Source organism: Phaenicophaeus curvirostris, unplaced genomic scaffold (genome assembly GCF_032191515.1).
Source record: "Phaenicophaeus curvirostris isolate KB17595 unplaced genomic scaffold, BPBGC_Pcur_1.0 scaffold_71, whole genome shotgun sequence".
Taxonomy (NCBI): domain Eukaryota; kingdom Metazoa; phylum Chordata; class Aves; order Cuculiformes; family Cuculidae; genus Phaenicophaeus; species Phaenicophaeus curvirostris.
The window spans coordinates 326-13,008 of record NW_027206693.1 but is presented as its reverse complement, the minus strand read 5'-3'; the positions used below and the strand labels follow the sequence as shown (position 1 = coordinate 13,008).

General features: G+C 50.5%; 1 protein-coding gene across 1 annotated transcript; it reads left to right on the top strand.

Annotated features, from left to right (window-relative positions):
• Positions 1-10,329: 10,329 nt before the first annotated feature.
• Positions 10,330-11,352, top strand: LOC138734297 (olfactory receptor 14J1-like). Its single transcript, XM_069881909.1, has one exon. The coding sequence runs from the start codon at positions 10,408-10,410 to the stop codon at positions 11,350-11,352; it is 945 nt and encodes a 314-aa protein (XP_069738010.1). The 5' UTR covers positions 10,330-10,407.
• Positions 11,353-12,683: the final 1,331 nt, after the last annotated feature.

Here is a 12,683-nt window from a genome sequence, read left to right as displayed (position 1 = left end):
CTCACACAAATCCTAACAGGAACTGGAGTACCAGTGCCTTTCAAGAACAGAGAAATAAATTCTCATCCCCAGTGCCCCCTCCGGCCCCAGCACCAGGAGTGGAAACCTGAAAGCACAGACTCCATCGCTTCCAGGTAGATGCTGCCTCAATGTCATTCTACAAAAACACCCTCTGCAAGTGCTGTGGGGGTGACCTGGAGCTGTGGGAGTGACCTGGAGCTGTGAGCAGCTCTGACACACACAGCACCCTCTGGAGAGCAGGTGGACCCTGCCCTGCCGGGGGTCGCTCCTTCCCCCCACAGGAGCGCAGGGAGCTTCCTGGCCGGGAGCTGAAGGACAGCCCAGGGCACCCCTGGCTGTACTCGCAGCCATCACACCCAGTCCTTTGGGGGTGCAGTGGAGAATCCTGGCTGCAGAACGGTGTCTCTCTCCTCTGCACTAGACAAACTCTGAGAGTCCTCCTCATGGATTCCAAAAGCTGTGGCACAGGCCAGTTTTATGAGATCTTCCCAGGAACTGTGACTGCCCTGCCCTGCACCCAGAGACTTACTGTATTTGTGACTGTGATGATTTCTCCCGGAGTGAAGACTCAGCTCTGCTCCCACTCCAGATTACTGTCTCCCTCAGTTATCTCTTCCTGCTGCCTGCAGGCAGTGCCCTCAGCCCTACTGGGCTTTGCAGAGGAGCTGCTCCTGGCCAGAGCTGTCTCTTTTCAGAACTGCCCTCTCGTTCTCAGCTCACGCTGTCCCAGGAGCCCAGCCCAGCTCAGCAGCAGAGGAACAGCCCAAGGCAGCGCTTCCTCTGTCCACTCTGGGCTCCCTCGAGGTGTCCCTGGGGCTCCAGGGAACCTGCTGAGAAATAGGCTGGAGCCAGCCCTGATGTTGCCTCCCTCAGCTGGGAAGAGACACTTCTGTCCTGCAGTGTCACAGCTCCTGTTGGAAAAATACCTGGGCACGAGAATCGATATTTTTGTCCCATGATTAGATAGGACAGCAGGAAGGTAACAGGGAATGATCTCATTTCTCCAAGCTGGGGGGATCTGTTACGTTGATTCAATTCAGGCATTTCATCCTGGGTCTTTAGATTTGCGGCTGGAAAGACACTCAGCTCCCTTCTCTCCCAGCTGTGTCTCTGCTCTAAGCAAAGCCTTTACACAAAAATGGGGTCATAGAAACTTGGTTCCTGCTGGCAGGGAAGAGGTTGCCTGTTGCCACAGCTGCAGGGCTTCAGCCCCAGTGGGCAGCAATGCCCTCAGCCAGGGGCACAGGCAGGAGGAGCTGGATCTGTTCCTGTGGGAGACAGAGCTGGGACATGGTCACAGAGCTCAGGCAAAATGGTCTTCAAGGACAGCATCCTCCAAGTAAGGGTCCAGACTATGATTCAGTCTCAACTTGAAAGGCCATTCAGGAGCACAATGATGGGATTTTGCTTTTTAAGAGTAGTAAAAGGCACTGTGTGGGCAGTGCTGAATTTAGGAAGAGCAGGTGCAAACAGATCTGAGATTCCCTGTGTCCTCTTTGCCTCTGTCTTCCCCAGCAAGGTCTTCCAGGCCTCTGTGATTCAGGGCAGGACTCTGGAGGAGATCAGCCAGTGGTGACTGGGGATCAAGTCAGGGATCACTTGAGCAAACCCAATCCCTCCCAGTCTGTGGGACAGGAGGGCAACATCCCAGGGAGCTGAGTGAGGAGGATGGTCTCACATGAGGCCACTCTCCATCATGTTCACAAGGCCATGGAGATGGGGGGAACTCCCTGACTACTGGCACCACTCCCACATAAAATGTCCTTTTTATAAATGGCCATTGGATGAGCAGAGGATATAAAGGCTTTGCCCAGACGTCTCCTCGGATGCTATTTCTGGGTATGTGAACGTGAAGTTGACTCGATTTCTCTTGGGCAGACTGTGTCTCACCATCCTTCTATGACTCACCTCTTCTATGATTTGAATAACTTTTGACCTAACTCTTCTATGACCCAACACTTCCATGACCTGATTCTTGTAAGACCTTTCTATGATCTCTTCCTTCCTTTTCCTGACTAAATTCTCATGTTTCTATTACTCAACACTTCCATGACCCAAATCTTTTATGACCCTTCTTATAACCCAAATCTTTTATCGCCTGAGACTTCTGTGACCCAGCAACTCCATGAGCCTTTTATGACTGAACTGTTCGATTCCTTCTCTATGTTATGACTGACCCATAACCCGACTCTTTTTTGACCTAATTTATATGTTCAGGTCCTTCTGTGACATGAGGCTTCTATGACCTTCTATGGCTTGACTGTCCTCTGACTCTTGTATGATTTGACTTTCTATGGCCCAAGTCTTCTATGATTCTTCTGTGACACAAATCATCTCTGCCTGACGCTTCTATGACCCAACTCTTCTAAAACCCGATCTTTCGATGACCCAACCATTCTATGAACAAAACCTACTATAAAGTGACCCTTCTATGACCTGACTTTTATATGAGCCATCACCATTTTTGTTGATTTCTGTGACCAAACAATTCTATGACCCTTCTATGACCTAATGCTCTTATAACTCGACATTTCACTGACACAGCCCTTCTACACTCCTAGTTTTCTATGACCTTCCTATGATCCAACTCTTCTACCACCTCACTCTTCCTTCACTTCTCTTTGATCCGACTCATCTAGGGTCCGAGCCTTCTAGGAATCAAGCCTTCTATGACCCAACTCGACTATGATCCTTCTATGGCCTGACTCCTCTATGACCAAAATAATCTATGACTCAACCATTTTATGACCTGACATTTCCATGACCTGACCCTTCTCTCACCCTTCTCTGACCACACGTTTCTATTATCCAAACAAACTCTTATGGTTCTGTGACTTGACACTTCAATTACCCAAAAATTTTGTGACCAGACTTTTATGAACCTTCTACAACTGAAGTCTTTCATTATTCCTCTATGACCTGACTCATCTCCAACTCAACTCCTCTGTGACCCATCTCTTATATAACCAGGGCCTTCCATGACTCAAGCCTTCTATGACCCAACACTCCATTCTGTGACCTGGCTGTTGTCTGACTGTTCTGTGATGCGATTTTCCATGACCTGACTCTTCCATGAACCTTCTGTGAACAGATTCTTCCATGACCTGACATTTTTATGGTTCTTCAATGACCCAACCCTTCTCTGAACCAACCCTATTGCGACCCTTCTATGACCAAACCTCTCTAAAATCTAAAGAAATTCACACTACTATGACTCGTCTATTCTATGGCCTGAATATTGTATGACCCTTTTAACACCCGAGTCATCTATGACCCAGTTCTGCCATGAGAATTCTGTGACCCAACACTTTTATAAACCGTCTATGACTGCACTTCTCTGTTACTCCTCTAGGACTCAACTCTTCCATCACCTGGCACTTCTCACACACAAGTTTTCTCTCACTCTTCTATGGCCAAACACTTTTATGACCCTGCCCATCTATGACCAAACTCTTCTACAACTCCATGGAACTGTGTGAGAGCCTTGGAATCTCCCATAACTACATGGGCCTCTATTGGGCATTACATGGAATAACTGCTCCCAGTTTGATTCAGCAATGTGGGAATGTTCATGACACCAGTGTCGTCGTAGCCATAACCAGATCTGCCTGCCCAGGGCCTGGGGGGTCAAGGCTTGGCCTTTCTGCTTCATCAAGAAAACCAAACATTTTTCTCAGCATCACAGCTGCCTGCGCAGTGCCTTTGCCTGTCTGCAACCATGGCTTCCAACTATCAGCTCTAACGAGTCCCTGGGGAGGCTTTGTTACTAACAATACTCACTGAGACCAATTAATACTTCAAGGTACTCTGAGTTCTGCTTTTGACTTCTTGAGAGCTTCACTCCCTCTTCTCCAAGAAGTTGAGGTGTAAGGACTCATCAGCAAGTCCTCCCTGGGTCTCATTAAAATACAGAAAGCCTTAAGGAGGTCTTTGTCTGCCTGGAGATTTCTTCAGGTCTTCAAGCCTTGTACAGCTCCTGGGAGTCATTTCCCAGTGTGGTTAAAGAGGAAGATTTCAAAGTGCACCTAAGGAAAATATTTTTTAGTTTAAACTTTTATTTCTATACTTTTCAAAATGATAGAGTGGTTTGGGTTGGAAGGGACCTTAAAGCCCATCCAGTTCCAAGCCCCTTGCCATGGGCAGGGACACCTCCCACTGGACCAGGCTGCTCAAGGCCCCATCCAGCCTGACCTTGAACACCTCCAGGGAGGGCACATCCAGAGCTTCCCTGGGCAACCTGGGCCATTAACTCACCACCTTCTTTGTGAATGACTTCTTCCTAATGTCTAATCAAAATCTTCCATTTTCCATTTTAAAGCTATTCCCCCTTGTCCTATCATTCCATGTCATTGGGTAGAGACCCTACGTTAATTTCTTGTGATGAAATTCAGGTACTGGAAGGCCACTATAAGGTGTCCCCGAAGCTTTCTCTTCTCCAAGCTTAGGAAGTTCCAGGAGATGATCAATATTCCTTTGGAAAATCTCGTTTGAAAGGGCATGGGATTGGTCGAGGTCTCTTGTGAGTGAAGACAAGCAAGAGTCCTGGTGCCCAGGTCCATCTCCTCAAGGCACTCCTCAGCTGGCAAGATGTCTACCCATGGTGCTCCATGGAAATAGTTTTTGACCTGTGGGCTGAGGTGAAAATAGCTTAATAGGGGAAAGAGAATTGATACAAACAAACAGAAACCAAAACACTAGCCACCTCCCTCAAGCAGACTGATACCCCACCAGTCTACTGCAACCCATCACCTTGAACAATAAGATTCTCCACTTCTTCTGCCACAGCTTTTATTGCTGATGTGTGGCATCTGTGTTATGGAATCTCTCTCCGGTAACCTGGGGTCAGCTCTGCTGGCTGTGTCCCCCTGATAACTTCTTGCTCACCCCCAGACACCCACCGGGAGGGAGAAGAAGGAGCAACTCTTGGTGCTGGGCAAAGGAGACAATCGCTGCCTTCACTCTTCTGGCACCAGGATGATGCCACAGGACCCAGTGAGTCTCACATTTCAAAAGGAAAGTGGAGAAACTGGAGAGGCCCTGGAGGAGGTCTGGCAGGATGGAGTTAGGAGCCACAGCATGAGGAGTGAGGGCGCACTTTGGCCTGCTGGGGAGGCTTGAGACAACCTGCTAAGTGGGTCTCTACATCTTGTGGTCCTAGAAGAAGTTAGAGAAAAAGAGAGCTCAGATGATCTCCAGTCCAGTACCAGCTCCAAGCAGGGCCAGCTCTGAGGTCAGACCAGGCTGCTCAGTCCATGTCAGCATCCACACAGAGAATTTAGACATCAACAAGGCACCGAGGCCACAGTTAAAAGAAAGGATTTTGGCATTTGGCGGCTCCATGGACACAGCTATCTATTGGCCACGGCTCCTGTGACACCTGGGAACGTCCACATTCTTGTCCAGAAGAGCAGGATCCTTCTTGGATGGACAGGAGGGAAAATGCCTTTGTGTGAGCGCGGTGCAGCCCCGGCTAAGGCTCCAGGGCAGCAGGGGATTCTCCACCCCTGGGGATTCAAACCCAGCAGATTTGATGCCTCGGGATGTTCCGTGCATGGGGCTGGTCTGGGGCTGGGGGAGCCCAGAGAATTTTCCGCCTTAATGGTTCTGTGCTTCTGTGACTGAGGTGCCAGAGTCCTGTGTGGCTGCAGCACCTCCTGCCAGTGCCCCCAGGCCCGTTCTGGGGCCAGAACCCCCTCTTTGTGGTGCAGAAGCCCCATCCCATCCCCTGGCTCTGCCCTCCCTGCCCCTCAGCTTCTGCAGATCCCCCTGACCTGAGACCTGAGGCTGAACCGTTGCCTGTTAACAGTGGGGGGGGCTGGGGGACACCTCTCTTTTGGGGCCAAAAGCCTTGCTATAGGGCACAGTCCCATTCTAGGGTGCAAAGCCTTCCTGTTTGCTACCACATCATCATTTTAGGGCACAAAACCTGAAGTCCGGGCTCAAGGACTCATTTTCAGTTTCAAAGCACCATTTGTAGGACCCAAACCCTCCTTTTAAAGCTCCAGGCTCCAGTCTCTAATGGAAAGGATCCTAACCTCTCTTTTACAGCTTGAAACCTCCACTGGAGCACCCAAAGCCCTGCAGTCAGGACCAGAGCTTCTTTTCTTGGGGCCACAGAGGAACCAAGAGGTTCTCCTCCCTTGCAGGGTCAAAAGACTCATTTGTAGCACCGCACCCATCACTATAGTGCCCAGAGTCTCATGTTTTGGGACGAAATCCACAGTTCCTGGGTTCCAACCTGTTTTTTAGGACCCATAGAACTTTTAGAACCCACAGTTAGATTTTGAGGGTCCAAACAGTCATTTATTTGTGTCTAAACAGACATTTTAAGAGGCTGACTTTTAAGGCCCAAAGTCTGATTTTGACTGATTTGACTGGCCCAGCCAGTCAGTTACAGCACATGCAATGATCCCAGATCCGTGCACTCCTGAAGTCCAGCTCTCTCCTGCTGCTGAGTCCAGCCCAGGACCTTCCCTCCATGCCTGCTCTGATGCATCAATGGTGATGGAGTCACCCAGATAGGGCAATTACATATTTGTATATATTGACTATTTCCTTATAAAAAAAGATATTCCTTATTATTATTGTTGTTTCATTAGGATGTTTCAGTTTTAGTTTCTACCTCACAAGTCCCCTTCTCTCATTCCCCTTTCCCTGAGCAGGAAGGGAATTGGGATCCACAGCTGCTTGCGTTCAGCTGCAAATAAAGCTGGACCGTGATGAGCTGGAAGAGGCTCTCTTTGACTTTCAAACTGCTCTCTGCACTCCTCTTCTCTGCAGGGCTGTTATCCCGTGGGATTCATCCAATCGGGTTCCAGGTCTCCTAACCAGTCCCCTGTTGACTGATGTCCAGCATCTTTTATCCCCTTTCCTCTCTGTTTTCCTGTGTTTGTTCCTCCACAAACCACCCTGATCCCACCCTTTCCCTGCCTTTGGTCCTTTCCTGGATATCCCCTGGCAGCTCTTGCACAGTCCCCACATGCTCTTCCTGGTTTCCCATCATGAGTCCCAGACCCAGAGGCAGAAACCCCATCCTCAGTTGGCAACGTCATCCTGGGAGGCTCCCGCTGACCCACTTGGTGAATGTCTCCCACAGAGACATTGGAACTTGCTTTGAATAAATATTTCACCTTCTGGGTTTTGAATTCTTTCTCTGAAACCTTGGCAATTCATGCCCTAGAAATAGCAATGCTTTCTTTTTATGGGACTGTTGGGAACGGGGTCCGATTAAAACACCTACGTGATTTCTACAGGTCTTTGTAGCCCTGTGGAGAAGGGGTTGGGGAGATTAGAATCAAGGAATCATAGGATGGTTTAGGTGGGAAGGGACCTAAAAGATCATCCAGTTCCAACACCTCTGCTATGGATGGGGACCTCTTTCAGGTTGCTCAAAGTTCCTGATTTTGGACACATCCAGAGTTGGTGCATCCACAACTTCTCTAGGCAACCTGTTCCAGGGTCTTGCCATCCCCATCTTGCCTATTTTATCCTTAGATCCAATCTAAATTTCTCCTCTTCCAGTTTAAAGCCATAGTCCCTTGTTCTGCCAGTTCTGTCTTGCTAAAAAGTCCCACTCTCTCTTTCTTGGCCTGTGACTGCTGTGATTTAACTGCAAACACTCTGGAGGGTGCCCAGAGATCTCCTGAGATGGGGTTTGGAGGCCTCGAGAACATGACCAGTGGGTCCTGGGCTTAGTGATGTGGAGACTGCAGACACTGTAGGAGCTGCCTGAGAGTGATTGAAGGGCAGTTCCAAGGGTGGTGGAACTTTTCTTCATGGTGGAAAAGGACATGTGAAAGAAATAGTGCCACAAAGTGTAGTTGGGGAGGTCCAAGCTGGACACAAGGAGAAAAAAATATCACTCCAAGGGCTGCTGTGCTGCCACATGTCACCCAGAAGGCATCAGGATCGTCCCAGGGCTTTGAGTCTCAAGGAAGAGCCAGGGAGGCCAAAGATATAACAGCAAAGAAAGGTGACAGCAAGGTGAGGCACCTGGGGAGATGGCTGCAGCCTGCAGGGCAAGGGGTACCGGTGATGCAACACTGTGGGACAGTTGGTGGTGGAGAGGACAGACGCAAGTGGAAAAGATGAAAGCTCCCTAACAGGGTAGCCTTTTCATGGCTTTGGGGATGGTTTCTGTCTCTGACACTGATTCCTATGAGGAGATGACAAATCCTTCCGACCCTGGGGCCTCATTGCCCCCTTGTCCATACTTGGGAGCCTGGGAGGTGTCGCACCATAGTCCTGCCCTTGGCATTGCCCATCTCCACATCCCACTCACTGTCCCAGGATGAGCCTTGAGGAAAGGGTGAGAGACAAGATCTTCCTTCCCAGGGACTGGGAGTCAGGACTGGTCATTTGGTTAATGAGGTCAGGGCTTGGGCCTTTGGATTAATGAAACACATCCAGGCTGACTCAGCATCAGAGACACCTTTACCTTGCTTTTCCCAGCCTGTCATCGCTGCCTCCAGTTTTCTGCCCTAACTGAGCCCTGGAGATGCTTTCTCAGCAGTGCCCTCAGTGGGACCCATTAACAAGAAACTTTGGACTCTGAATCTGACTTTGACACCTTGAAAGGTTTGTCCCACTTGCGCTCAGGGCTGAGGTTCATGGACTCAGCATCAAACTCACCAGAGGGGTCATTAAATTCCCTGGGCTGCTCCTCTGCTGCTGAGCTGCACTGGGCTCCTGGGATGGAGGGAGCTCCTGGAAACCTGGCAGCACTACAAAGAGTGAGCTCTGACTAGGAGCAGCTCCTCTGCAAAACCCAGCAGGAAGAAGAAAAATCCCAGCATTTCTCAGAGAGAAGAGCAAGGCAGAGCAAGTATAAAGGTGGTCAGGAGGATGACTGGGAGGTGACTGGAGGAGAAAACTTTGCAGTCCTGGACACGGTAAGTCTGAGTGTAGGGCAATGCCGGTATAGATCCTGGCAGCATCTCTTAAAGCTGGCACACTCCCAGCTCTTGGGATCTGTGAGGAGGGGGCTCTTGTGAGGCAGTTTGGAAGGGCTGTAAAGTCAGGGATTGCAGTACGCGTGCCTCAGGCTGTCCTTGAGAGCAGGGTCCTTGCACCCCAGGCTCTGGGTGCTAGAGCAGAGACTCTGCCACCTGCCCAGGGAACTCCACGTGGTGCTGTGGGGAGAAGCTGGGGAGGGGGAAGAAGGATTTCCTGGCAGGAGAGGACCTTCGGCTGCTGACAGGGTCCTGTGTGGGTCAGGACTGCTCAGGGCTCCAGGTCACCCCAAGATGTTTCTGAAGGGAAAATTCTGGGGGAAAGTCAAAGCAGGGATTATTTTGCAGATGAAGAGCTTTCCTGAGTTTGTGTTTTCTTTCTCCTACGCTTGGAGAATTTGGGGGGAGAATGTGAACAAGAGGCTGTCATGCTTGAACAAATCCCTGAGACTCCTGAGCTGCACTGCGAGGTTGGGTTCTGGGAGGGGGCTATCAGAGACAGGGAATGGAAATGCTGTCTGCGTGCCCGGCTGTCTCTGCCCTGGCCTCTTGCTGCCACACCCTCACTCCCTTTCCCCCTTTTCTCCCTCTGACTCTGTTCTTGCTGGTGTTCTCTTCTTCTCACTGCCAGGCTCTCTGGGGATGGGAGTTTCAGCTGCAGAGTCACCCACTGCCCTGGTGGCTCCTTTCCTGCAGTTGTGTTCATGGGATCCTGTGTCTCGACTGTGCTCTGAGCTGTGAGGCTGTGGGCAATGCAGTCAGTGGGTTTGGGAAGGAGCTGAATCTCCAGCAATCAAATGCCATCACTTGGCTCTCCGTGAGGTGTCCTTCCAAGCTCTGAGCATCCTCCAGGATGCAAACCTGTCCTATCACATCTTTGTGATACCTGAAAGAACCATGGAGAAGCTCAGAGACGTTACGAGAGAGAAAATGCTGTTGGTTTTGTGAAATGAGCCGTGTGTGTCCTGAGCTGAAAGTGGATGCTGAGACCTTAGGGGAGGGTGAGGCATTCAGTGCTGTGAGGCGGGTCCCTGTGATCTCAGCAGGGTCTGGTGGCTTTTCAGGGTAACACGGGAGTGTGAATCCCTTCATCTCAGAAAGGTGCAAGTCCAGGACAAGAAAAGGAGCAGATCCACAGGACAAAGCTGAACCCCAGCAGTGTCCCCTGTCCCCACCGTCCCCATGACCCCCTGCTGCAGAGCAGGGCTGACTCCTCACAGCCAGCGGGCAGAGGCCCTGGTCCTCCCGGCACATTCAGCCGGAACCAAGCAGGGCTCCAGGCACGGAGCTGAAGGAGGGGTTGGGTGAGAAGGGGCAGGGGGTGTGCAGCAGGAGAGGGGAATGAGAAAGGGCTTTGGTTTGGCTCAGGAAATTCTCCCCCTAACTTGTCACTGTCTTTCTTCCTGTGACAGTGCCCCATGCTCAGCGGCAGCAGATGTCCAACAGCAGCTCCATCACCCAGTTCCTCCTCCTGGCATTCGCAGACACACGGGAGCTGCAGCTCTTGCACTTCTGGCTCTTCCTGGGCATCTACCTGGCTGCCCTCCTGGGCAACAGCCTCATCATCACCACTGTCGCCTGTGACCAGCAGCTCCACACCCCCATGTACTTGTTTCTCCTACACCTCTCCCTCCTTGACCTGGGCTCCATCTCCACCACTGTCCCCAAATCCATGGCCAATTCTCTTTGGGACACCAAGGCCATTTCCTATTCTGGGTGTGTTGCCCAAGTCTTCCTCTATGTCTTTCTCATTTCAGCAGAGTATTTTCTTCTCATAGTCATGTCCTACGACCGCTACATTGCCATCTGCAAACCCCTGCACTACGGGACCCTCCTGGGCAGCAGAGCTTGTGTCCACATGGCAGCAGCTGCCTGGGGCGCTGGGTTTCTCACTGCTCTGCTGCACACGGCAAGTACATTTTCCCTACCCCTGTGCAAGGACAATGCTATGGATCAGTTCTTCTGTGAAATCCCCCAGATCCTCAAGCTCTCCTGCTCACACTCCTACTTCAGGGAGATTTGCCTTCTCGTGGTCGGTGTCTTAGTAGCATTTGGTTGTTTTGTTTTCATTGTGGTGTCCTATGTGCAGATCTTCAGGGCTGTGCTGAAGATCCCCTCTGAGCAGGGACGGCACAAAGCCTTCTCCACGTGCCTCCCTCACCTGGCCGTGGTCTCCCTTTTCATCAGCACTGGAATGTTTTCCGACATGAAGTCCCCCTCCATCTCCTCTCCATCCCTGGATCTGGTAGTGTCATTCCTGTACTCAGTGGTGCCTCCAGCACTGAACCCCCTCATCTACAGCTTGAGGAACCAGCAGCTCAAGGGTGCAATGAGGAAACTGATATCTGGATGGTTCTCTGAAGCAATGAACAACTCATAACTTTCTGCCTAACTGTTATCATGCAACTCGTGGCAGGCCCAGACTGCCTTTTTTTTTTTTTTTTTTTTGGTGGTGTTGCTGGTTTTTCAATCAGGACAATGTTGTAATCATGTTTTTAATTTACTATCTTCTTCTCTTATTGATTGGCTGTGTACATGAGGAGCTGTGCTCTCTGTCTTTTAATAAAATAAAGGGGTGTTCATTACCTTTTGTTTCCTGATACCTTTTCTCCAAGGCCTTTCTGGAACTGCAAGGACAGTTCCTGTGGGCATGGGTGCAGGGGAAGAGTCCCAGCACAGCAGCACTGCCAGGCACCAGCGCTTGATCCCTCAGAGCTGTTCTCTCTCCTCTTCCACACTCTCCTCCTCAGACATTGCATTGCTGTAAAGCCTGAGGGCTCTGAGCTTGATCAGACTGTCTGTGGTATACATCATGTTTGGGTGTTTAAAATGTGATTATTGCACTAATTTAAAGCATAGAATGTGATCTATCTGGACTTCTGTAAAGCTGGGTCCCAGCAACCTACGGTTGCACCCTTTAGGGTGTCCAGCAAAGCCAGGATCAAGACAGTGAGGCCTTTTCCTACCAGGATCCCTAAATCTGAAATGCTACAAAGAGGCAACAGTGTGAGTTGGAGCAACCATGGGCAGATCATGGAACGGTGTGGCGATTCCTCTGTGAGACACGTAGGGCCATAAGAGTTGGGAGACATCAAAAAGCTACTGCACAAAGTATTGGCCACCTGTCACCTGGGTATCTGTCACAATCTATAGTTTCAATAAGAACTGAAAAGTGGTTCATGTGACCCAGAAGTGTGATTTGGGTGGCACCGAGTGGTGCCTCCAGAACGTGATGAATCAGTGGGCAGCTTCTTATGCTCCCAGATCTTGAACTAGTTTAACAAGGTGATAGAAGGATGCTCATCAGTTCCAGTTGTCCTGCCTCAAGAACCACAATTGGCTTTTTCAGCGCACTGCCAGGGATGACTGTAGGTAATTAAAGCTTGGCAGTCGGAAGATCTTGCACTGTACGGGAAGATAGGACCCCCTCCGGATAGCCAATAGCGTTGTGAGCAGACGGAAGTGACATTGTAAAGCGGAGCTATATAAGGCTGTGCTACCTATCAATAAACGCCATTTGCCATCCACCACATTGGTGTCTGTGAACTGATGGCCCAAGCGGCCTGGGGTTGGTCGCCCTGCCGTTGCTGAACCAGGTCGCCACGTCTCTGAAGGCAACAGTTGGGGAATTGGCAGAGCGTGGGAAAAGCAGAGCATGGGAATGGGTGGGGTGCGAGATCAGGCGCGGCTGATGATGGAGCATGGGAGCAA